Source organism: Diabrotica virgifera, chromosome 8 (assembly GCF_917563875.1).
Source record: "Diabrotica virgifera virgifera chromosome 8, PGI_DIABVI_V3a".
NCBI classification, from domain to species: domain Eukaryota; kingdom Metazoa; phylum Arthropoda; class Insecta; order Coleoptera; family Chrysomelidae; genus Diabrotica; species Diabrotica virgifera.
This window is the reverse complement of record NC_065450.1, coordinates 225,873,047-225,899,283: the sequence shown is the minus strand read 5'-3', so window position 1 is coordinate 225,899,283 and position 26,237 is coordinate 225,873,047. Positions and strand designations below refer to the sequence as shown.

Genomic DNA, 26,237 nt, shown 5'->3' with positions numbered 1-26,237 from the left:
CAAATGTTTTCGTTTTGGTGATGTTTATATATAGGTTATAACGCCATACACTCTACAATGTCGTCTATAAATTTTTGTAGTTGCAATAGGCTGCTGGCAAGACCTGCTGCTGTACTTATCAATTTTCTTTACATCATACCACTAAAATATACTCCATAAATTCATTCAATTCGATTGTAACGATATAAACGTCTCATCTATACTATTTTATTTTCAAATAATTATTTTCTTATAATCTTATGTATTTGTTTTACCTGTTTTCCCCGTTAAAAACTTGTTTGGCGCCCTCTATTTCCTATCTCCCTTTTCATCTGATCATTCAGTCATAATACAGAACATGCTTATCCATCTTTACATGCGTTGTAAATATGTATATATAATACAATACAATGAACTTCTTACCCCAATGAGATGATGGTCTGCTGTATAAAGTGAATGTTTATTTAAATTACATTACGTTTTATAAAGTATTATTCTGCCACCAATATCCATGAAAAATTTGTGTGGCCGAACGGAGAGATTGTCACTGTCATCAAAATAGCAACGACGCATAGAAAGGTGGATAAGCATGTTCCGTATTATGACTGAATGATTAGATGAAAAGAGAGATAGAAAATAGAGGGCGCCAAACAAGTTTTTAACGGGGAAAACAGGTAAAACAAATACAGAAGATTATTATTAACGAAATATTAAAGAAAATAAAATAAAATAATTGTTTGAAAATAAAATAGTAAATAGGTGACATTTATAACGTAATAAGATAAACATCAATCACTTACCATTAATCGATTTGAAAATCGCCTGAAAAGTTTTCCAGACTTTGTTTATGTCAGGATAGCTCTTCTCTGGATCATCTGTGATTATCGTCAATTTTGTTTTCAAAAAACGGTTAAACCTGACATCAGATTTTCTTATGTCACTGAGCAATTTCCAGTTACACGAATCGCTGATGTTATTCTTTTGAAAGAAGTATAACTTGAAGTCATCTCCATCTATACAACCATAAAGATTGTCTCTGAAGGTTAAGCTGAAACAAAAAGGATAAATCAATTTTTCTTAAAATTTAATGGTATACAGGGTGTTTCATTGGGAAACGGAAATACTTTAATGGTGAATAGAGGTCACCGAGCCGGTTCTAGATATAGTACATTTTTTGCCCTACCGACTTTTATAACCGAGTTATAGGGTGTTTTATCGATTTTGCCCATTTCTTTCCTAAGCCATAACTTTAGAGCGACCATGTATATTTTTTTGATATTTGGTACACATATGTCTCATTCAAAACCCAAACGACCGACATACTAACCATAAGAAAAATCCAGGCCCGGATTAACAAAAAATTATAAAGTAATTGTGACCTTAAAAAAACACCCTGTATATTGAAATTTTGAAAATCTGTTTGCATATTTGAAAAGAGCACAAAAAAGTAAGTTTAACGGTTCGCTTCAATTTTTCGGCCAGACAATTTTATGACTTTCATTTTGAAATTATATTGAATTTTTTAAGAACTTTGACATTAAAAAGCAGATATTATTAACTTTTAGTTATAAATTATTAAAGTTAATGAATAAATACTCATTTTAAAAATAATCAATACTTATTTACCACATTGGAACGACCCAATTACTAATGACAAGAAAAATCCAGGTCCGGATTAAGAAAAAAATACGAAGTAATTGTGACCTTGAATCAACACCCTGTATATTAAAATTTTAAAAATTTGTTTGCGCATTTTAAAAGAGCATGAAAAACTGTGATTAAAGGCTTATTTTAATTTTTTCGCCGTTGATTTAATTACATCAATTTGAAATTATATTGAAATTTTAAAGAAATCTGAGACTAAAAACCAGGTATTGTTAACTTTTAATAATAATTTAATGTTAATGAATCAATACTTATTTTAAAAATACTTAATACTTATTTACTACGCTGGCTTCATATTTATATATTCTCTGGATTTGTAGCTATATGCACATCATTAAAAATTAGAATTGCGAGAATTGGGTTATTTTAATGATTTAGTAAAGAATTAAAAAAACTGCTATATCTAATAAAACAAAAATTCGTCACAGTTCAACAATTTAACATAAATTAAAAATATTTGAACTATAACAGTTGCTCAAAATGTCCGCCATTTTGTTCGATGCATTTCCTTGCTCGTTTTAAAAGATTTCGAATCGATTTTCTAATTACATTGGGATTGTTCTTCATTTTTCTGGTAGCTTCTTGTGACCTTGACAGAATTAATCAATATGATTTCAAAATTGCCGTAATTAAATTATCTGCGCAAAAATTTGACATGCACCTTTTAACGCAGTTTTTATGCCCTTTTAAAATACACAAAAAAAATTTCAAATTTCAATGTACAGGGTGTTGCTTCAAGGTCACAATTACTTTATATTTTTTTCTTAATCCGGACCTGGATTTTTCTTGTCATTAGTAATTGGGTCGTTCCAATGTGGTAAATAAGTATTGATTATTTTTAAAATGAGTATTTATTCATTAACTTTAATAATTTATAACTAAAAGTTAATAATATCTGCTTTTTAATGTCAAAGTTCTTAAAAAATTCAATATAATTTCAAAATGAAAGTCATAAAATTGTCTGGCCGAAAAATTGAAGCGAACCATTAAACTTACTTTTTTGTGCTCTTTTCAAAATATGCAAACAGATTTTCAAAATTTCAATATACATTTAGGTTCTTTTAAGGTCACAATTACTTTATAATTTTTTGTTAATCCGGACCTGGATTCTTCTTATGGTTAGTATGTCGGTCGTTTGGGTTTTGAATGAGACATATGTGTACTAAATATCAAAAAAATATACAGGGTGGTTCTAAAGTTATGGCTTAGAAAAAAAATGGGCAAAATCGATAAAACACCCTGTAACTCGGTTATAAAAGTCGGTAGGGCAAAAAATGTACTATATCTAGAACCGGCTCGGTGACATCTATTCACCGTTAAAGTATTTCCGTTTCCCAATGAAACACCCTGTATAAATTAAGAAAATTAAAATAAAAGACAGTTCGATGCCTACACCGAACCAATTTTTGAGAAAGCGTTAAATAATCGTCGTGAAGGTGTTAAAATCGGTGGTAAATCCATTAACAACATCAGATACGCATATGACACCGCCATAATGGAAGAGAGTCTGGAAGATCTTCAAATCCTGATGAACGCTGTAAACAACGAATGTATTGTAAAGGGCTTAACAATCAACGCAAAGAAAACAAAATGGATGGTGGTCGGAAAACTTAATATCGAAGACAGTACTAAAATTAGATAACAAAATGCTGGAAAGGGAGGAATACTTTAGATATCTGGGTAGCTGGTTTTTTTTTTGGAAGTTATACTTCTTGAGGCGCGATTGAGGGTGAAATTTTATTAATCTGTGCACATGCGCACACAGACAGTACGGAGTTCGTTACTAAATGTTTTAATTTATGTATGTATCAGTCCAGAAAAGGTGTGGAAAGAATATATTATTAGTGTTTTCAAATATATTTTTCTCCAAATGTGTTAAAAATGCAATTTATAGCACTCCAAAGGAGCGTTAAAAATGCTACTTTAAAGCACCAGTGCTTTAAAATTTTTAAGGCACTGCAGTTAAAAGTGAATTATCAAATTGTGAAACGTCAAAATATTTATATTTCATTTATTAACATTAATATTAATAATACAACTTACGCAATTTGAAAAAGGTGGTTTAAAAAGGTTTTTTAAAATTTAATTTAAACTGTATTATTGCATTTTTAACACGTTTGTAGAAAAAAACTATTAAAATTTGTTAGAATATACAAAAATAAAAGTAGATGTTATTCTATAGTTGTTATGATTTACGTATTGATAGTATAGGCAATTTTAATGTAATGTCAAGAAAAATATAAAACTGGAATGTCAGTCAAGTTCAAGTAAAAGTTTTTGTAGGTATTGTCCTGTAATTGAGAATGAATAAATTATAATTGTTGATATATAAGACGTTTGTAGAAAAAATATTGTATGATATATGTGTTAAAAAGTACATTTTTAAGGCACTCATGTGAATTGCAGAATGAGCGAAGCGAATCTTTCACACGAAACTTTCACATACGTGCCTTACAATTGTACTTTTAACATTTATATCATAAATAACTATTATCATAATTTTTGTGTATTTGGACTTGTCTACCTCGGGAATAAGATAATAAGCAATATTTAAAGTATTTTATAATTCACTTCGTCTGTTTGTCACTATGTCTGAGAAATCTTGTAGCCCGGATAAACAAAAGCGTATAGCTCAGTGGTAGAGAGTTGATCAAGAGGTCCCCGGTTCAAATCCTGGTGTTTTCTAATCTTTTTTTAATTTTTGGTATTGTTTTAATAAAAATTTTTGGAAAGTAGTAAGTAAAAATTAATTTAATCTTTAAATAAAATACAAATAAACTGTCCGAAAGTATATTTATTTCATTGAAATCATATTTAGAAGTATAACTACTTACGTGTGTACAAAGTACACACACATTCTTTTTTTTGAAAAATGGCTTTGGCAGAGCCAATTAGCTAGACTTGTTTGTAATTGATTGCAGATTCATAGTCATAAATTTCTTATAACATAAGTACATGCTAGAATATTATTTTTATAGATACATTGGTACATTTGGTAGGTGGGTTGACTGGAGGGTTGAAAGTGATGAGGAAATTTGGACCAGAATAGAACTTGCACGAACAAACTTTATGAGCTGGCGTTCTGTATTTTGCAGTAGAAGTTTGTCATTGACCAAGCGTCTAAGAGTATTGAAGTGCTACATCTGGTCCGCTGTATTCAATGGATGTGACCAGGGCTTTTAAGTGCCCTGGGACAATAATTTTAGGCATAGGCAGGGGCGGATTTATTCATTAGTGGGCCCGGTGCTAATTCTTGTAGAGGGCCCTACCCAACTCTTTTTTGACAAGGCACTTCAAAAATTAAAACAATATAAACTTCAGTCCATTTAAAATTATGCAGAAGGTACAAGGCTAAGACAACGTAACGCTTTTTTTCTTTGTTTATTTTCAACAAATGCTTTTATGATACTTTCAAAATGGCACCCATTGAAAGACATCTATTTTTGTCAAACACCTTTAACTTTCAGAGCGATTTAAAAGCATTGTATTGTAAGATTTCCGAAAAGGAGATGTAAAAGTATACCTGCTAATCTGTTGCCATTTATGTCATGTCATAAAAGGGTGGTTATCGGGTGTTTCTTTCCTTTTCTCTCAGAAAAAAAGATTATATGAAATTGTCAATACAACAATAATTTCAAAGTAATTTTTACAATAAATAAGAGGAGTTTGGTAGGGTAAGTACGACGGCGCGTCAGAATGCCAAATACATAATTTTAGACAAATGTGTAGGTCTTCTGGGGGCCCCTTCAACCTGGGGGCCCGGTGCTACAGCACCTCTAGCCCCCCTAAATCCACCACTGGGCATAGGCGCCCATACACACGGGCAGGGGGGGCCGTGGCCCCCCTAGCATTTCGGGAAAAAACAAAAATTAGAATTATATTACAAAACGTATTTTTATCAAAAAATTATTGGATAATTTTGAGAGATAAATTGGAAACAACATATTTGTTAATAAAAAATTCACATATTGGGCAATTAATGGTTTAACAGAAAATAAATCTGTGTGTCTGTGACAGCGGTCTATATGGAATGTGCATAATACACATTTCGGACAGTCACGGTATGCTATTAACGAAAACATTGAAAGATATTGGAAACGTGGGAACATAATATATCTATACTGTAATCGACACCCAAAATTACAAATTAAATAAATCATTTATAATACTTCAAAGCAAATCATATCAGCAAGAAATCCGATCTCTGGCCGATAATCACTAATAGTCCAAGTAATGAAGCTTAAAATAGGATAAAACCTCGCAATTTTTACAGAATGGATCGATTTGCTTGAAAATTTGAGAATAAGTAGTGGATAGTCAAAGGATCAAAATCTATATCATGCCGAAAGGCGCTTTTACCATGGGGGTGGTTGCCACCGCATCTCGGGGGTGAAAATTTTTTATTATATTTTAATTGCAAAAGTTGGTGAAAACGTTCATTCTAAACAAAAAACGTTCTATACATTTTTTTGCCAAAATTGACAATTTTCGATTTATTCGCTATCAAAAGTGTTAGTTTTATATCGAAAAAATATAAATGATATTTTATAGATAAAGATATAAATGGCGCCGGAACTGTCCGAAAGGATCTCCCCGGCAAAAATTCCATACGATATTATTATTATTAATTTCCGTATTATCATTCCGCAACTAAAATATTTTTTGTTTATAATAATATGTTATAACATATGTTTTCTTGCGCGGCTAGTATATTTTGTAATTAACGCACTAATATAAGATAAAAAATAGGAAAGAGATAAAACATATTACAAAACAGGTCACTGGTTCACAACAGTATCGTACTGTGTAGTAAATAAAATTGAGCTTATTATTGTTATTAGATGATATTATTATGCATGAAGTTCAAGTATCCCTATGTTATCATTTAAAAACTGTAAATTATAATTTCAATGAAGTTGCCTGCCTGCTTGTTTTTGATTGGTTCAAACAATGACATATTTACATAAGAGAAGATTACTGCGATTCTGAAAATGCTACTGCTACTTTTCTTCTTCCTATATTGCCGCTTTTTGAAGTTATACTTCTTTACCGGCGATAGAGGGTGAATTTTTATATGGTAAAACCTAGCGACCGGGCGCATGCGCATTATAACTTTGTTCTGATTGGATGTTCAAATGACATGTCAAAAATTATTCAATATGGCGGCTGTGGCACAGCTGTAGTTAGATTATTTATGGTTGTTGCGTTTTAAAATTTGTGTGAAAAGAAACAACAAACAAAAGTTAGTTAATAGTTATACTGCCTTTTTAAATAGTTTTCATATACCTATATTTTTGGACTTTTGGACTATTTTGGACAAGGAAAACCTGATTCTAATTTGGTAAGTAGTTTTTATTATAATCATATTGTAATTATACATTTGGATTAGGTTGAAATACATACATTTATTTTCTCAAGAATGCGGATTTTAGAGAGAAATTCCAAATTAGGTTCGATTTTTATTTTTAAATTATGATTTTTTGGCGTAGATTTGTTTATCTAGTAGGTATGTAATGCTTTGATTTACATACTTAATTTGATTACCAACAAAAGTTCTACCAATCTTCATCTAATATATTGTTTTCTTACTGTTTTGTTATATTTTATTATTTTCTTCCACAAAATTTAAACTACATAATTTAATTTTCAAAACAACTGTCAAACAGTAAAACGTTCAGTTACCGTATTTTTCCACATGATAAATAATGTGGGATTGGACGAGTGAGTCTACGCTTCGATTACGAATCAAAGCGCCACGAAATTCACGGGTTTAATTCCCGATGCAAGTTTTATTTTTTTATGCATGTTATGATTGTAAGTATATTTGTTATATAATTTTTTTTTCAGAAAATGCGTATTTAAAATTTTTGCTAACAATTATTATCGTTCAGAAATCATTTTTTCTTTGTGGCATTTTTCAATGTGTTTGTGTGCGTTTTATTCTTTTATTTTTTTAAATTTTTGGTATTGTCTTAAAAATCACATAATATGTAGTAGAAGTATAACTTCTTACGTGCGTACAAAGTACACACACATTCTTGTTATAATATCCAGCAGGATCTCTTTATAGTCCAGAGAAATAATATTTTTCTCGTGAAACAGAATAAGACTCAGTGGCGTAGCTTTGTCGCGGGGCCCTTTTCCACGACTGATATGGAATAGTGCTGAAAAATGTTCCACAAAGAAGCAAAAACGCATCCGTTTCCAACGCAACCGGACCGACCTGTCACACTATGCGTTTAGTCTGGTGCAGGTAGTAAGCACGTACCGATGACTCAAAACGCATCCGCTTCCAACGCAACCGGACCGATCTGTCACACTATGCGTTTTCACCGGATGCGTCGGAAACGCATCCGGTCAAAACGCATAATGTGGCATCGGCCTTTTACACGGATAGGTTATTATTATTATAGATGTCCATACTACTCAAAAAATTTGGTTTCGGCCTGGAGGGGGTTGTGTCACCAACAGGATATATTTTTTTCCTTATTTCTCTGAACTATTATAATACAACAGCTGTGTAGTCGTAGTCTGAATAAGATTCAGTGGCGTAGCTTTGTCGCGGGGCCCTTTTCCACGACTGATATGGAATAGTGCTGAAAAATGTTCCACAAAGAAGCAAAAACGCTTGTATAGAATAGAATAGAATATGCTCTATTGTCACTGAAAATTTTATAATTTTATGGACAAAGCTTACAAAAAGTCGAAAAAAAAAATAACAAATACAGTTTACCTACTGAAATTATATAAATCGTCAATGTTATTACAAAATAAAAGATAATGAAATAAAACAAATCAATATATTGCAAAATTTAAATAATTTGCAAATACCTAATACAACCTTATAGTCGAGGAAATGAAGCTGAAAAAATGGCAAAATCTCGCAATATTTTCGTCCAGCATCGATTTGTACAAAAATTTGGGATTAGACTCATTTCACCCTCTAGTTCATTTTCTATATTGAGCCGTTGTACGCTTTTGGTTTTTTAATGGTGAAAACTACCCCTAATTGTAAAAAATTATAAAATATCATTTAAAACTTTAATATTGTCAACATTTGGTTCCTATTAGTTACATAATGATTGTTTTATGCTTTATAATATACTATAATAATATTTCAACCCTTAAAACCACCCTTGTAGTAGCTATATATAAAAAAATTACTTATCCTAAAAGAATAATTTCGGCTTGCATCGATTTACATAAAAATTTGGAATTAGGATCATCTAACCCTGTACTTCATATTCTATATCATGATTAAAGGCGTTGATTATTTTTAGGGGTGTAAACTACCCCTTATTGTCAAAAATTATATAAAACATTGTAAACTTTAATATGGGTAAAGTTTGGTTTTGATTGGTTAAAATAATGATTGTTTTATACTTTAGGATATAATATTTCAACCCTTAAAAACCACCCTTAATAACATTACAGTTTTTATAAGTACATATTTTAATAGATCTATACAGAAAAAAAAGTAGAATTAAAGAATTACAAAAACATTTATTTACACAAAAATACGAATTTACAAATATGTACAAATACAAATACAAATAGTTTTTTAGTCATCTTCCAGTATACGCCAGGGCAGATAAATAAAAATGAGCGATTTCAGGGTAAAAATCAATACAGGTATTTGAAGGTGCTAAATCGTAGGGGGGACATAGTTAATTAAAAATACATACAGAGGTACTCGCAAATCAACCTCAGTTTTTTATAAACAAAGGCTAAAGTCAGAAAATATTGTTTTTTGCCTGTAGCATTTTTTGTATCATGTTTACAGCAAAAGTTTTATTATGAAAGTTGTGTATCATAAAAAAACGATTAATTTTAAGTTTTATTAGTTAAAATTGATAAATACTTAACCGAGATAATTGCAAAAAACCACATTTTTTGCACTATTTTGTAAATGTTAATAACTTTTACTAAATATGCCCTAAGGAACATATTGCACCTTAATTATGAGGTTATTATGTGCCTTTATTAGAGTGCAAAGTATCAAGAAGATCGTTTTGTTAGTTTACGAGTTACGTTAATTGTTTATCCAAAACATTGAATGTTTAAACATCTATTGTTGCCCATGGAGTATTTTCAGAGCTTTTTAGCAAAGTGAAATGAGTTTTTAAAGACTCAAACTACTAAGAAATTAAAAAAAAAACGATACATTTATTATTTAAATGTTCTTAAACAAGTCGTTTAATAAATAGTGAGTTTTTTCCTTATAAACAATTAGAATAACTTTGTTATTTTTCACGACAAATAATTATAATTAGTTGTATCAGAAAAGTGGTAAAAAACACACATTAAAAGCTAAAAATAAACTTTCTATGACCAATAATACCCAAGGTATATATTTTTTTTTGAAAAATCATATCTGTATTGTTTATAAATATTAAGAGTCGAAATTTGCAAAAAATCATAATAGACATCTATATTTTACACTGCAATTAATAACTACAATATATCTTCTATTTAAAATGAGTAATAACCCTTTAAAATGAAGGTACTCGAGCTGACTTAACTGGAACCGTGTGATGGGGGAAGGATCTCAGAGTCCGGTTTCGCCCGTCGAGATTTTGGTATTGAAAGTTCAAATTGGAGCGCTTGAACAATTTTACAATATCTCAGCTTCCAGAGAACGTAGAGCCTTTAATTTTTTTTTTGGGTAACTCGACGAAAGAATAACAACTAGCTAATTTTCATTGGCCGAAAAAATCGGAAAATTCTGGAAAATGGATTGTTTATTCAACATTCATTTACAACGTTAACACTAATATATTTTGATAAATATTTTTATAAAATATTATAAATTTGTGAATAAATATTAAAATATAATTATAGTATGTATACAGGGTTGTTCATTTTATTCGCCTCGGTGTCTGTACGGAAAACGAATTGATTTAAAAAAAATTCTTCACAGAAATATACAGGGCCATTAACACTACAATTTAAAAATAATATGAATTATACAGGGTGCTTCAAAAAAGAGTGGTATATCAAAGATATATTTTTTATGGAACACCCTACAACTAATGAAATTTTTGAATTTGCCCTTAAACAATAAGCTAGACTATATCTAAGTACAGGGTGTTTTGATTTATTTCAATTTAAAAACAAATGTAATGTTTTAGAAAAAAAAAATAAAGTATTGATTGAAGTAAATAAGGTATTGATCGTACAATTTCAGATTTAAAAATTAATTGAAAACAAAAACGTTCTCAAATTGAAAAAAAAATGTATAGATTATAATTATTGCTCTTCGTTAATTCTACACAGTTTTTGTACAGGTTCATCAATTTCTTCCACATTACCCATAATTTCTTAAAATAAATCAATTGTACCGAGCTGTGCATAAATTGCAAAGATGATACTGACGAAAAAAAGCTACAACCTTTTGACATTTATTATAGATGACAAAAGTGAAGTTGAAGAAGATTTGTCTAAAGAAATTAGGGATAATGTTGAAGAAATTAATAAATCTGTACACAAACTGTGTAGAATTAACGAAGATCAATAATTATAATCTATACATATACATTTTTTTTTAATTTGAGAATGTTTTTGTTTCCAATTAGTTTTTAAATCTAAAAATGTACGATTAAGTAATTATAAATTTTGTTACAATAAACATCTGTTTAAATATGCTAAATAGTCTATTATGAAGATCCAAGAAAAAATTTGTCACCGATTCTTAGATTCGTAAATATTTATTTTTTTCTAAAATTTTCCATTTTTCTAAAAATTTAAATAAATTAAAACACCCTGTACTTAGGTTTAGTCTAGTTAGCAGCTAGCATATTGTTTAAGAGCAATTCAAAAATTTCATCAGGTGTAGGGTGTTCCATAAAAATATATATCTTTGACATACCACTCTTTTTTGAAGCACCCTGTATAATTCATATATTTTTAGATTGTAGTGTTAATGGCTTTGTATATTTCTATGAAGAATTTTTTTAAATCAAGTCGTTTTCCGTACAGACACTGAGGCGAATAAAATGAACAACCCTGTATATACTCGTAAATAAATATATACATACTATAATTATATTTTAATATTTATTCACAAATTTATAATATTTTATGAAAATATTTATCAAAATATATTAGTGTTAACGTTGTAAATGAATGTTGAATAAAAAAATCCATTTTCCAGAATTTTTCGATTTTTCCGGTCAATGAAAATTAGCTAGTTGTTATTCTTTCGTCGAGTTACCCCAATTTAAAAAAAAAATTGAAGGCTCTACGTTCTCTGGAAGCTGAGATATTATAAAAATTTTCAAGCGCTCCAAATTGAACTTTCTATAGCAAAATCTCGACTAGAGAAACTGAACTCAGACATTCTTCCATATCACACGGTTCCAGCTCAGTCAGCGTGAGTAACTTGATTTTAAAGGGTTATTACTCGTTTTAAATAGAAGATATTCCGTACTTATCAATTGTCATATAAAATATAGATATCTATTACCATGCTGTAAAAATTTCAACTCTTAATATTTATAAACAATAGAGATGTGATTTTTCAAAAAAAAAAAGTATAACTTGGCTATTATTGGTCCTAGAAAGTTTTTTTTTAATTTTAAAGTGCATTTTTTTACCAGCTTTTTGACACAACCAATTATAATTATTTATCAGAAAAAATGGCAAAGATATTCTATTTGTTTATAAGGAAAAACTGACCATTTCTTTATCGACTTGTTTAACAACATTTAAAAAACAAATATATTATTTTTTTTAACTTTCCTAGTACTTTGAGTCTTTAAGTAGTCATTGCACTTTGCCAAAAAGCTCTGAAAATACTCCTTGGGCAACAATGATTGTTTAAACATTCGATGTCTGGGATAAACATTTAACATAACTTGTAAACTAACAAACAGATCTTCTTGAGATTTTGTAAACTAATAAAGGCACTTAATTACCTCATGATCAAGGTACAATAAGTTCCTTACGACCTATTTGGTAAAAGTTATTAACATTTCCAAAATAGTGCAAAAAACGCGGTTTTTTGCAATTATATCGGTTAATTCTTGATGGATTTTAACTTGTAAAAATTCAAATTAATTGTTTTTTTGTGATAAACAACTTTTATAACGCAAATTTTGCTGTAAATATGATACTAAAAATGTTATAGGCAAAAAACAATATTTTCTGATTTTGGCATTTTTTTATAAAAAAATGAGGTCGATTTACGAGTACCTCTGTATGTATTTTTAATTAACTATATCCTCCCTACGATTTAGCACCTTCAAATACCTGTATTGATTTTTTTCCCGTTTTTATTTTTCTACTCTGGTCTAGTATACGAACCGGTTCTGTGGTATTATACATACATTAAGAATTATCCATAAGCGGACTATCCGAATTTTTCGAAAAAAAAATTTGTTTTATAAACATAGCTCCTTCACTTTTGGCGCTAAAAGGTTTTTTCAAAAATGACTTTGTAGAATTTTTAAAGAGTTATAAGACTGTGTAAACTAAATTCCGTAAGATTTCTTAGTTTTTAATTAGGGTGGGTTTAAAGGGCTCGAATAAGGGGGTGTTTGCTCGTAAATAGAGGTTTTAAACAGCTATATCTCGCTAAGTGTTTACTGTAATGAAAATCTATGCACAACGTAATTTTAGTTATTAAAAAAGCTACAATTTAGTAGTTCATCATTTTTTTCGTATCTCCAGTTTTTTCGGAGATATTTTGAAGTAAAAGGTGAAAAATGGGAAATTCCAAAAAATTTAATTTTTTTTAAACTTTAATTTTTCTAAAATTAGGTCCTTTAAATAGGTCAAACTTCTTGGGTGTATTGATAATATTAATATAAAAGGAATTACAGAAAGGTGAAGACCAATTTTTAATTAGGAGGGTAGTTAGGGTGTTGTTTTCACTGATTTTTTCATAGAGAAAAGCAGGTACCGACCTTTTTTTGATCATAAGTCGCTTAATTTTAAGGCTAAAAACTTTTTATTATCACTTTTTGAGAGGCTTAGCTGTATACTTGAAAAAAGATTATTTAAGTTTTCTTCGAAAAATGCAAAGTTTTTCCGTTATTTTACTTTGAATATTTCAAATTATGCATTTGACGAAAAAAGCTAAATTTTAACATGCCGTATCTCGTTTTGTATTGGTCTTAAAGATATTACAGAAAAAGAATTTGGTTTCAGTTACTAAAAGATACAATTCTGATATCTACAGTTTTTTTATTGCATTCATATTTTTCGAGGTATTCTCAAAAAACCCTCTAAAAAAGAATGTGTGTGTACTTTGTACGCACGTAAGAAGTTATACTTCTATTATATGATTTAAACGAAATTAATATACTTTTTATTTATATTTTGTTTAATTATTAAACTAATTTATACTTACTACATACTTCTCAAACATTTTTATTAGAACGGTGCCAAAAATTAAAATAATAAAAGAATAAAACACACACAAACACATTAAACAAGCCACAAATGATGTCTGAACATTAATTGTCGAAAATTTTTTTAACTAAATACGTATTTTCTGAAAATACAATTATATAATAAATATACTTACAATCATAAAATGTATTAAAAAAAAACAAAAAAGAAAGTTTCTATTGGGACTCGAACCAGCGCTGATAAGAGCGGTTGGTATTGGAATTCATTCGCCTTCTCCGCTTAGCCACGGACACTATGTGTCATTATTTACGAAGATCGACTCACTAAACGGATTAAACTTGTGATATTTTGAAAATTGATCAAATTATTTTAATTTTGAATTGAAATGATTTAGAATTGAAAAAATACAACAAAACGTAGAGTAAAAAACAATATATTAGGTGAATATTGATAGAAATTTTGATGGTAATCAAATTATATAAATAAAAGTATTACATACTATGTATTTTGGCAGATCAAATAGGTAGGTTTATACCCATGATACATTAACAATTATTACGTACCTGTTGCTTTTAAAAACTATTTAAAAGTCACTACAATATTATAAACTTTTTTGTTTCTGTCCTCACAACAATAAAACTAATATATTATACATTTGTTTACCTTTACCTTTACCTCCAAACCACAGCTGCCATACCGGATAATTTTTGACATGTCATTTGAACATCCAATCAGAACAAAGTTATAATGCGCATGCGCCGGGCTGATAGGTTTTAACATATAAAAAAATCACCCTCTATCGCCGGTAAAGAAGTATAACTTCAAAAAGTCGATTTTTTCATCGAAAAACTGTTACTTTCAAGCGCGAATAACTCGAAAAATATTAGTTTTACGAAGAAAATGTAAAAAACATTTTTTTTTCTTCTTCTTCTTCTTGACTGGCTTTACAACTCGGGGTGAGTCTTCGCCGCATCCACTATGGCCCTCCATCGTCTGCGATCTTGCGCTTCGATTTGCCATTGTTGTACCCCAATCCTAGATAGATCGGTTTCAACATCATCCTTCCATCTTTTTCTGGGACGGCCCACTGATCTTCTACCGTCTGGTCTCTCGAAGAACACTGTCTTTAGCACTCTGTCTTCCTCTGATCTTACTACATGACCTGCCCATCTTATCCGATTAGCTTTTATATGTCTGACGATGTTTTCAGTACCATATAGAGTCACCAATTCAGCATTGCGGCGCCTTCTCCACTCTCCTGTCAATTCATCTCTTTGAGGACCAAATATCATTCTGAGGACTTTCCTTTCAAATATCAGCAATTTATTTATTTCTCGCTGATGTAGAGTCCATGTTTCACTCCCATATGTAACAACTGGGCGAATAATTGACATGTACAGTCTTAATTTAGATTGTCTTTTCAGCAGCTTAGATCTTAATAATGATGATAGGGAGTATAATGCTCTATTTCCCGCAGCTATTCTTGCTGAGACCTCTTTTTCTATGTGATTGTCCTCTGTGATTACTGCTCCCAGATATTTAAACTCTTTTACTACTTCAAAGTTGTGGTCATTAATAGTTACGTTCTGCCTAACTCTTGATCTTGGATTTTTGGTCACCAGCGTATATTTCGTCTTCTCTTCATTTATTCGAAGGCCCAGGTTACCTGTTTCCTCCTCGAGCTGTGAAAACACCTCTCTTACGTCTCTTGTAGAATGAGCGACTGCATCTAGATCATCGGCAAAGGCCAACAATAGTTTTGATCCTCGATTTGCGAATCCCCCTGTTAGTTCAGACGATATTTTACTTAATGCGTATTCTAAAGCCAAATTGAATAGCAATTTTTTTCTTAGAATTACTTTTTACATCGATTTACATGGTTAAAATGTAATAAAAAATTCCCACCCCCGAGATGGGATGGCAAACACCCCTACGGTTTTAGCGTACAGCGGCATGATATAGAAAATGATCCTTGGAGTATTCCCTACCTTATGTGAACATTTCAAGTAGTAAATCCATGCTGGACGAAAAAATTGCGAGCCAAAATGCTTCATTTCCTCGACTATTAGGAACTACTAAGATAAGTTCTGCGTATGACACCCAAATATAGATAATAATAATAAACCTAATAAACTCTAATAAACCAAAATAAATTTGAATTGTTGAAACTCATTGTTTGGAAACAGATTCAGTTTTTTTAAGCTAAGAGTGAATGGACATTGAAAACGAGCTTAAACAAAGAAGCTCGGTTCTTATGGTACAACGGCGAGCTGCCGGCAAATAGATATACGTAAATACATTTTACAGATAAAGAATATATTACACAAAAATATACCCAAACAATACACACTGTTTCAAAGGACCCCGCAGAAACCCTATGGGAAATGGCTCTCTGTCAAATGCTCTGAAACTTTGGGTTCTGGTAGTCCTTGATGTGTAGAACAAAAGATTCAATGGGCGCATAGCTCCAAAAAATCATGGTTTTATGATATAAGCCTCTGAAGTTATAGGTACAGTGAGGACGTTTGAGTTGGAATAAATTCATTTTCTCGAGGATGGGCGACTCAGGAGATAAATTAGGAATCAGGTCGATTTTTATTTTTAAATTATAATTTTTTGGAATATATATCACACTAGTGACGTCATTTATCTGGGCGTGATGACGCAATCGATGATTATTTTAAATAAGAATAGAGGTCGTGTGATAGCTCATTTGAAAGGATATTCAATTCTCTATTCACTAATATAAACATTAACATTATTTATACAAGGTAATTATTATACAGGTAATTATTTATACAGGGTGCCCAAAATTTTATTTAAATTAAATTACTTGAGACAAACAGAAGCATGTATATAATTTATTTAATTTGAAATGCATTTTACTGCTGTCAGAAAACAGAAAATTTGAAACATAAATATTGCTTTTTGCTTAAATTAAATGTTCAAACTGCTAAGAGGCAGATGGGTGGCAGCTTTAATATTGAATTTAAGCGAAAAACAATATTTATTTATCAGTAGTAATAACCCAAGGACATTGATAATTGTTCGAAAAAATTTTATAACAGATTTCGAAAGCTTGTTGCTTGGAAACAGACCGACGCCGTAGGCGGAGGTCTGTTGCCTGTAAGCAACAAGCTTGAGAAAGTTGTTAAAAATTTTTTGAACATTTATCAATGTTCGAGGGTTATTCGGATAGAAAATTTTTTACTGTAAACAGTAGTCTTTGGTATATTTGATTCGATAATTTCATTAATATTCTCATCAGTATTACAACCAAATCGTGACATTTTGAAATATTGAATATTTGAAATGTCAAAATCGAAATGAAACGAAATGTAGGTATCCATAACTACATGATTGAGTGAAAACAGCCCATGGGATCTGTTTTCAGTATAATGTTGGTTTTATTGGTTGTATTCAATCAGATGATCACAAATTAATTGATTTCATTGGATTTCTAATTGAGCAAAAAATTTTCAAATAAACATTTTTTCTTGTTTTCGGACAACAGTAAAATGTATTTCGAATTAAATGAATTATATACATTCCTTAGAGAATTTAATAACCTTTCAAATAATGAGTTATCACACGACCATTATTCTTATTTAAAAAAAATCATGGATTGTGTCATCACGCTCAGATGGATGACGTCACTAGTATGATATATATGCCAAAAAATTATAATTTAAAAATAAAAATCGACCTGATTTGTAATTCATCTCCTGAGTCGCCCATTCTCGAGAAAATGAATTTATTTCAACTCAAACGTCCTCACTATATCTATAATTTCAGAGGCTTATATAAAAATATGATTTTTTGGAGCTACGCGCCCATTGAGTCTTTTGTTCTACACATCAAGAACTACCAAAACCCAAAGTTTCAGAGCATTTGACAGAGAGCCATTTCCCATAAGGTTTCTGGGGGGTCCTTTGCAAAGGTTAAGTGATTACAAAAATTTCAATTTGACATTATACATTATACAATGTCTCACACACAGCCAACGGTGAATGGGCAATGAAAGGTAGCTTGAAAACAAAAAAACTTTATTGTTATGGATAACGGCGAGCGGCAGAGAATAGAAAATAGATAAATATAATTTATAGGTATTTATATAATATACAGTCGGAAAAATTAAAGAATACCCATGAACGATCACATCAATCACATATTGTTCAGATTACTAATAATCTATTTCTATCGTTTGTTATTTATGAAAAAAAAAACAGTAAATACAAAATATGTGATTGACTGATTGATGTGACCGTTCATGGGTATTCTTTCATTTTTCCGACTGCATATTTAGAGATAAAGAATCCATTACACGAAAATGTAGATATCCAAACAATATACACTGTTTCAAAGCGAATAATTGTAGAATATTTTGTTTAATTTTTTTTAAATTGAATTTTGTTTAAACATGGCGCGCTGGGGCCCCTGAATATTGGGGGCCTCGTATAATTGATACGGTTGATATACGCCATACTACGCCTCTGATAATACTTAAGACTAAATAAGCTAGAATAAGATTTAAATATATAATATCTTTAAGTCTTATTCTATCAAGTGCCTTATTCAAATCAATCAAACTTAGAAATGCGGGTCTATTGTATTCTAATGCTCCTCTGTAATCTTTTTTTATAATGCATAATATGATCTGTACACGACCTTACGGAAACACTGTTGCTCATCTGCCAAGTTCATGTCCCGATTTATTCGTTCTTGTAAAATTTAAATTGTAAGTTTCAGGGTAGTATTTAGCAAATTGGTACCTTTGTAGTTTTCTACAAATTAATTTTTTTATAAAAATACAAACCCATACAAATCCCATCCATAAATAATAAACAATAAATCTATCTATCAGCGAGGTTCCTACAGCCTCTGCCGCTTCTCGCATTTCGACCGCCATCGTTTTCTGTCCATCCATTCGTCTTCTTTGATGGCTCTATCTTTCATGATGTGCCGTACATTTTCTTCCCAGGCAACTGAAGGTCTTCCTCTTCTTCTTCTTTAGTGTATAAACAATAAATAACTTTTTATTAATTTCACGTCTTAAATCAATTATTTATCAAATAAAGTATCAATAAACAACTCAAAATATTCCTGAAGCCGTGTCAAATATTTAGTAGCCTTGTGTGTCACTGTCTTTTCACCACATTCTGTTCGACTGAGTGAGTTGTATGACAAAGATAGCGAATTTTTACCATCACGAACATTATAGAAGTTTTCAGTGACTTTGGGCCCTCGGTAATAACGTAATCTTTTGTTCTGGGTTTAAATTTTTCAAAAGTACTTATGAGTTTTCTCATGATTCGAAAAAAATGAATACATTTAAAAAGCATTGGAGCCGAAATTTTTCGCCTATCCCCTTAATTCCATTATTTAGTTCTTATAAATCTAAAAACATCACTACCACTATCTAACGGGTCCAATACAGGCTAGAACATAATGGTGTGGAAGAAAAATATTTTTAGTGAGAAGAGAAAGGCATTTTTGCCTTTTAGAGTGTGGCAGATTGACAGTTAACCTACGACCACATATGTGTTGACCGACTGGGGAAAGAAGAGGAGATTGATTAACCGACGTCTTTCAGAACACATTCAGAAACTCCGAAAAGAACTGTCATAGTTTTCTTACTTGTTTTAGTATGCAGTTTGTTATAAATAAACTAATAAAATAGTTTTTTGCACGATTGATCATTTTTGACTGTTTACCGTGACAGATTTTACGTCAGTAGGTGACATTTACTAGCAACTCGACGGTAAGTAATCCAACTCGACGGTAAGTACTCGCCAACTCGACGGTAAGTAATTCACTTACCGTCGAGTTAAAAAATCTCTTAATTTTAATTTATTTTTTGAAAGAATAAAGAAAACTAACGAATTATTTATTAATATTGAAACATGGTACAATTTGTTAAATTATTTAATGAAATCCCACTTGTTTGGGCTGTGGTTTTACTTCTAACAGAAACTCCTGGAGAATCGCATACATTAGTAGTATCCAACATTTTTTATCTTCAAATACGCGATCAAAGTTGAAAACTTGGAAATATCAATGCCATCATAAAGAAAAACGGTGGATTTAATCATTGAATATTCTGCCCAGAGACTTCCAGGAGCTTTCAACTTCATATGTCTTTGAACGAAATATGCTAATAGAGTCTTTTCTTCGATTCTTAAATTCTTGCCTTCGCACCATTTTTTAAAACTTTGGTAGGTATTTTGATAACGGATTTTGGATTTTTTTGGGAATAATTGCGGAACACCCTTCTTCCCAAGCCCGTTCAATTTCTTCAAATTCACTTTCGCTCATATTTTAATTTATAATAATCAAAATTGTACTTAAAATTATTGACAACTAAATAAAAACTCAATTCTCCATTGTTGTTATGCACCCTAGTTACTACCTAACAACCAAAGTATCTATCTTGAAAAAATGAATGAAACTAGTCAATATGACGAAAATGTTTAATTTTATAATTTATAATGGTATCAATCGTGCAAAAAACGTTATAAGCATGTCGAACGTTAAGGGTAACCGATCTCAGACAATAATTGGTAGTCTTCGCTCCGCTCCTCCTCCAAACAATTGTCTTCGATCGGTATAAAACCCTTACCGTTCTCCATACTTAATATACTATAAAGTGTGCCCCGACTACTTTGCATCCCGCAAACCGGCCACAAGAGTATACCAAGTCGCTGTCTAAAAAATTACTATAGAAGTAATGGTTTATATATCCATGCATTTACTAGACTATAGCAAAAACTCTATCTATCATCTTCAATTCCTTATAGATCGAGTCACTAGAGAATGTTCCAATAACGGACTTAACATAAATATACAGCAAAGACAAAGTTACTTGTAGTTAGTAAACAAGACGTCGGCCCCATACAACTAATTGTCAGTAATAAACCAATAACCATAGTTAACCATTTTAAATACAGGATATTGGATAAATAAGACAATAAATCCGGATGAAGAAATCAAAACTCGTATTGAAATTGCAAGAGGAGCATTTAGATCTATTCTGAGCAATTCTCAGCTGAATTTCCAACTAAGAATCAAGTTTTTAAAATGTTATGTGTATCCCCTATTACTGTATGAATGTGAAACATGGTTAACATGATGAACAAATTAGAAGCCTTCGAGATATAAGTAAGTAAGTAAGTAAGTAAGTAAGTAAGTAAGTAAGGTATGCTTTATTATCAAATATTTTTACCAATTTGTGGACAAAGCTTATACAAAATAAAAAATACAATAAAAAACAAAAAAAAAAAAGAATGTGTGCGTACTTTGTACGCACGTAAGAAATTATACTTCTTTTATATGATTTCTTAAAAATAAATATACTTTAAACAGTTTGTTTTAATTTTTGTTTAAACACCAAACTAATTTTGTGCTTGCCGCTTTCAAAAAAAAAAAATAAAAAAAAGTGTAGGATTGCTCCGGATTCGAACTCAAGACCTCTCGATCTCTAGCCGAATGCTATACCAAATACGCTATGAGGACTGTGTCTGTATCAATTCGGACGTACCTAATGACAATTCACGGTAACAAACAGACAAGGTGAAGTATATTAAATATACAATAAAATGTTTAAATAGTACACATCTTACTCCTGAGGAAGACAAATCCAAAGACACAAAAATTATAATAAATATATTTACTAAAAACACTAATCAGTCGAGGCATTGAAGCACAAAAAAGGCCTTACTGTCGATTTTTGGCGCAGTAAGACGGATTTTAATGCAGTTTGGTGCGTTGTATTCGTGAGAATGTCAGGAAATTTTGTGAACTAATGTAATGAATAAGAATTTGTGCATAAGAAAAATGCATTTCTAAAGTGCAATTTTAAATAGGCAATTATTATAAATTTGCAACTCTGTAAATAGTTGGGCAACATCCCGATTAATTATTTTAATATTTTTAATCATTTTCTAAGTCCATATAATAGTCTAAGATATCAATAACCATTAATAATAACCAAAAAAAATGTCCTTATGGGGAATCGAACCAATTACTAACACGTCCGTAACTAGATACACATACCGCTAGCCCACGCAGACACTTGCTAGACACGGGCGATATTAGGTATAAAAAAACAAATAGGTAAGTAAAAATTGTAAAGAAATTTACTACATACTTAAATGTATTATAAAATTAATATATTCCTAAATTTTAGAAGAAACATTCGTAAATAGGTACATTTATACAAAACATTCGTAAAGACAAAAGCATGTAGGTACCTGCACATAAAATAATTGCCTATTTCAAAATGCACTTTTGAAATGCATTTTTCTTATGCACAAATGCAATTTGAGATTTCTTATTCATTACATTAGTTCACAAAATTTCCTGACATTCTCACGAATCCAACGCACCAATCCGCATTAAAATCCGTCTTACTGCAAAAAATCGACACTTCAATCCTTCAATGCCACGACTAAATATATTCTTTTCACACCTTTTCTTGCACTGATATTTATATTTATATATAACTTGAAAGATTTAGCAACTAAACGCCATACTCTCTGTGTGCGCATGCGCGCAGTATTATGAAATTTTACTCTCAATCGCGCCTAAAGAAGTATAACTTCAATAATAAAAAACTACAAACAAAACAAAAACAGAAACAGACACCAAGTAAATGGCGTGAGTTATACTACTTATTATAATTTTATATATTAATTATTAAGTACACATTAAAAAATTAAAAATTTTGCAAACAATATGTATACAACGTCAGAGCAAAAAGAAGGCAAACGAGGAAAGGGGAAGTAAATCAAAAGTTCTATGCCGCTGCAAATATGTATAAAAGTACTCGAAAGTAATAATCCTGCAAGTCAATTTGCTGAATTCAAATCGTTTATAAAAAAGTCATTCACTGTATAAAAAGCTCTCTCCAGCAAATAAGCTTTCAAGGCCTTGCGAAAAGCGGGAAATGCTGCAATAGATTTGATGTTAGATGGCAGGTAATTGTACATTTTTCTCGAATTGTATAGTATAGAGCACTTAACCAGCTCAAACCGTGGCGTTGGCAGATAAAGATTATGCTCCACGTTTCTAAGGGGATAGTTGTGAGTGGGACTCTCTGGACATTCCGATGCATGTCTGTGGATTAAACAAACGGATTCAAAAACAAACAAAGAAGGAAGAGTTAATATTTTAAATTTTTTAAAGAATTCTTGGCAATGAACTCTGCTATTGAGTCTCAGGGAGTAACGAAGAGCTCTCTTTTGTAGTTTAAAAATACGCTCAAATTGAGTCGCACAACACGTACCCCAGAATGGAAGGGCGTACCGAAGATGAGACTCAAAAAGGGCATAATAAACGGTCCTAGATGTTGACAAATTCATTTCCGTAGCAACTGATCTTAGCGCAAAACAAGTGTGACGATATGATGTGATCATATCGTAGAATGCTCAGAATATCGTGGGTTCAACGCATTTCAAACAGAGGTCTTAAACAGAGTAGGTCATAGGACTTAATGAAGATGATAAAAAAGAGAAAACTTGAATATCTGGGGCATATAATACGAGGTAGCGAATACAGGATACTGCAGTTAATACTCAATAGAAAGATCAACGGAAAAAGAGGAATTGGTAGGAAGAAATATCCATGTCTGCGAAACCTTCGTTAATGGACTGGCTTATCAGCAGATAAATTATTACATGCCGCGCAAGATTGAGAACGATACAGGCAAATTGTCATGGAAGCTACCAACGGCTAAAATTTGGGCACGCTACTTAAAGAAGAAGAAGAAGCAACAACTCACCTGAATAAATAGTCTTCTGACACAAGAGCTTCATCATGCGAATGCAGAGACGCACCTTTAGGAATCCTCTTTATTATATCAAACACTTTCGAATACTGAATCTTATCCTTCACCTTAAAGTAATGTTGAGCGGCCAGAAACGTATCCAGATCTTCCAATCCAGCATCATACTCCGAGAGTTTGTACTTCATAAGAACATTGTTCACCCTCTGTTCCTTCTCTGTAAGCTTAAGGGTTGCTCCCAAACCGTAGCTCCTATCATTCTCAATCAAATCCTCTCGATCTGACCAGTAATCCGCGAGAACACAACCTTGAAGCACACTTGTAGTGAAGAGCACGCATACCACATGCCACATTTGGTAGTTCATGTTCATTGTCGATACCGATCAATTGATCAGTTAAATGGAAATACAATACACATTTTGCTCGTAATCTATTAATAACCAAATTAGATCTAAAGAGATTCAGCAAATTCAGGCCAGGACTTTGATTATTTTAACGACCATAGAAAAAATAATGAAATCTTGCTGGCAGTGTTAACGGTTTGTGTATAGGGGAGCTTTAACAAGGAACTCGGTATGAGACTAAGGTTAATGTACCCGAATTTTGGAACTATAGTGTTTATCAAAAGTTCTATAAAACTTATTGGTATATGAGTAAAGTATGAAAAATTAGTTTTTTTTTGTTTTATTACGACGAATTTAGGTATTTAATCTTAAATATATCTTAATTGTTTTTAATTGATAAAATATCGATGTTTGTCAGTTAAATTTCGATTACTTTGTTATGTTTTTTGTTGGCAAGAGAATATAAATAAAAATGGCTTATTCGAACAGAGACGTCTAGGTTAATCTTCTTCTTTAAGTGCCGTCTCCGCGACGGACGTTGGCAATCATCATAGCTCTTCGGACTTTAGAGACGGTTGCTCTAAGAATCATAATATTCTGCGTCTCCCTATGCTTCTTTTTCCTTGAATCTTTCCCTGCATAATGAGTTGGAGCAAGTTGTATCTCTTTCCACGTGTAACATGTTCGAGGTATTATAATCTTCTTGTTTTGATGGTATTTAAGATCTCCATTTCTTTATATATTTTTCTACATCTTTCTCAGAACCTCTTTGTTTGTGAAGTGTTCTGAGGAGGTTTGTTTGATATCTAATGTTGACCCGCATATCTAATGTTGTTAATGGTAACTCCATTTTACCTTTACTCCAGCTGTTTCATCCTCAAGAGCTTTTTTCAAGATCACTTCCGAGTAGCCATTAAAAAGAATTGGCGACAACACGCATCCCTGCCTCACCCCACGTCTAATTGCAATTTCCTCTGACAGCTGATCGTACGTACTTTTGCTCGTTGCTCATAGTATAAATTCGAGATAATCCTGAGGTCATTGTAGTCTATCTTCTTTGATTTCTGGACATGCATTAATGGTTCATGTCGTACTTTGTCGAATGCTTTATTATAGTCAATGAAACACGCATATTTATCTTGACTGACATCCAGGCACCTTTGTATTAGTATATTAAGTGAAAAAAGCTTCACGAGTCCCTAGGCCTTTGCGAAACCCAAATTACGTATCATTAATGTATATTTCTAGTTGATTAGTTGATTCGGTTATGGATGACTTTCAGTAGCAACTTTAGTACATTGGACATCAAGCTAATGGTGAGGTAGTCGCTGCATTATCTAGCATTTTTCTTTTTAGGGAAACAAATAAAGGTTAAATCTAGGTTAATAGTTATATGTAAAGTTTTGTAAAAGAACGAATCGAAAACCAATATGAGGAAATAGAAGATCAGAGTGGATTCCGTGCTAACAGATCTTATGTTGATAATACTCAACAGTATAGCCAACATCTACATAAATTCAAAAAGTACCGTTAAAACGGAGAATAAAATGTCAGACGCATTTCCTCTAAAAAAGGCTTGACAAGGATGTTGTTTGTCCCAACTCTATTTAAAATCTATGTTCAGGAAGCATTAAGCAACGGGAGGAGAAAATGCACAGGGATGGGACTCGAACTTGGGAACAAGTAGATAACAAACCTTTTCTTCGCAGGCGATCAAGTGATTATGGCATCGTCCCTGTCTCTGGCAACTATTCTCCATGCTCTAATTCCAATAGATTTTAAATCATTCTCTAAGTTGTCTTGGTACATAAGTCCCGGTCTTCCTCTTGCTCGTTGTCCTCTTCGGTGAAAAACTTTTCTGACTATCACATCGTTCTCTCGCCTGATTACATATTATATGCCCTATCCATCTAGGGCGTGCTACCTTAATGAATTTTACAACGTCAGGTTCTACAAAACTTCTATGCGCCACAAACCTTGTTCTTTTATACCTCCGTATATTCATCTTAGGATTTTTTGCTCAAAACGTTTGAGCAATTCTTGGTCATTCTGTGTATGAAGCTCCAACTTATAATGAAGGCAAAATAAATAGCAAAAGGGACCAGGAAAAAGAC

General features: G+C 31.4%; 1 protein-coding gene across 1 annotated transcript in view; it reads right to left on the bottom strand.

Annotated features, from left to right (window-relative positions):
• LOC114337182 (adenosine deaminase 2) overlaps positions 1 to 24,366 on the bottom strand; it is a 28,792-nt gene extending 4,426 nt beyond the window's left edge. The window contains exons 1-2 of the mRNA XM_028287588.2: positions 23,777 to 24,366; positions 780 to 1,027 (exon numbers count right to left, since the gene is read on the bottom strand). Of these exons, the coding sequence (XP_028143389.1) occupies positions 780 to 1,027; positions 23,777 to 24,150 (622 nt within the window). The 5' untranslated portion in view covers positions 24,151 to 24,366. The remainder of the gene's footprint in view (positions 1 to 779; positions 1,028 to 23,776) is intronic.
• Between the last annotated feature and the right edge of the window lie 1,871 nt (positions 24,367 to 26,237).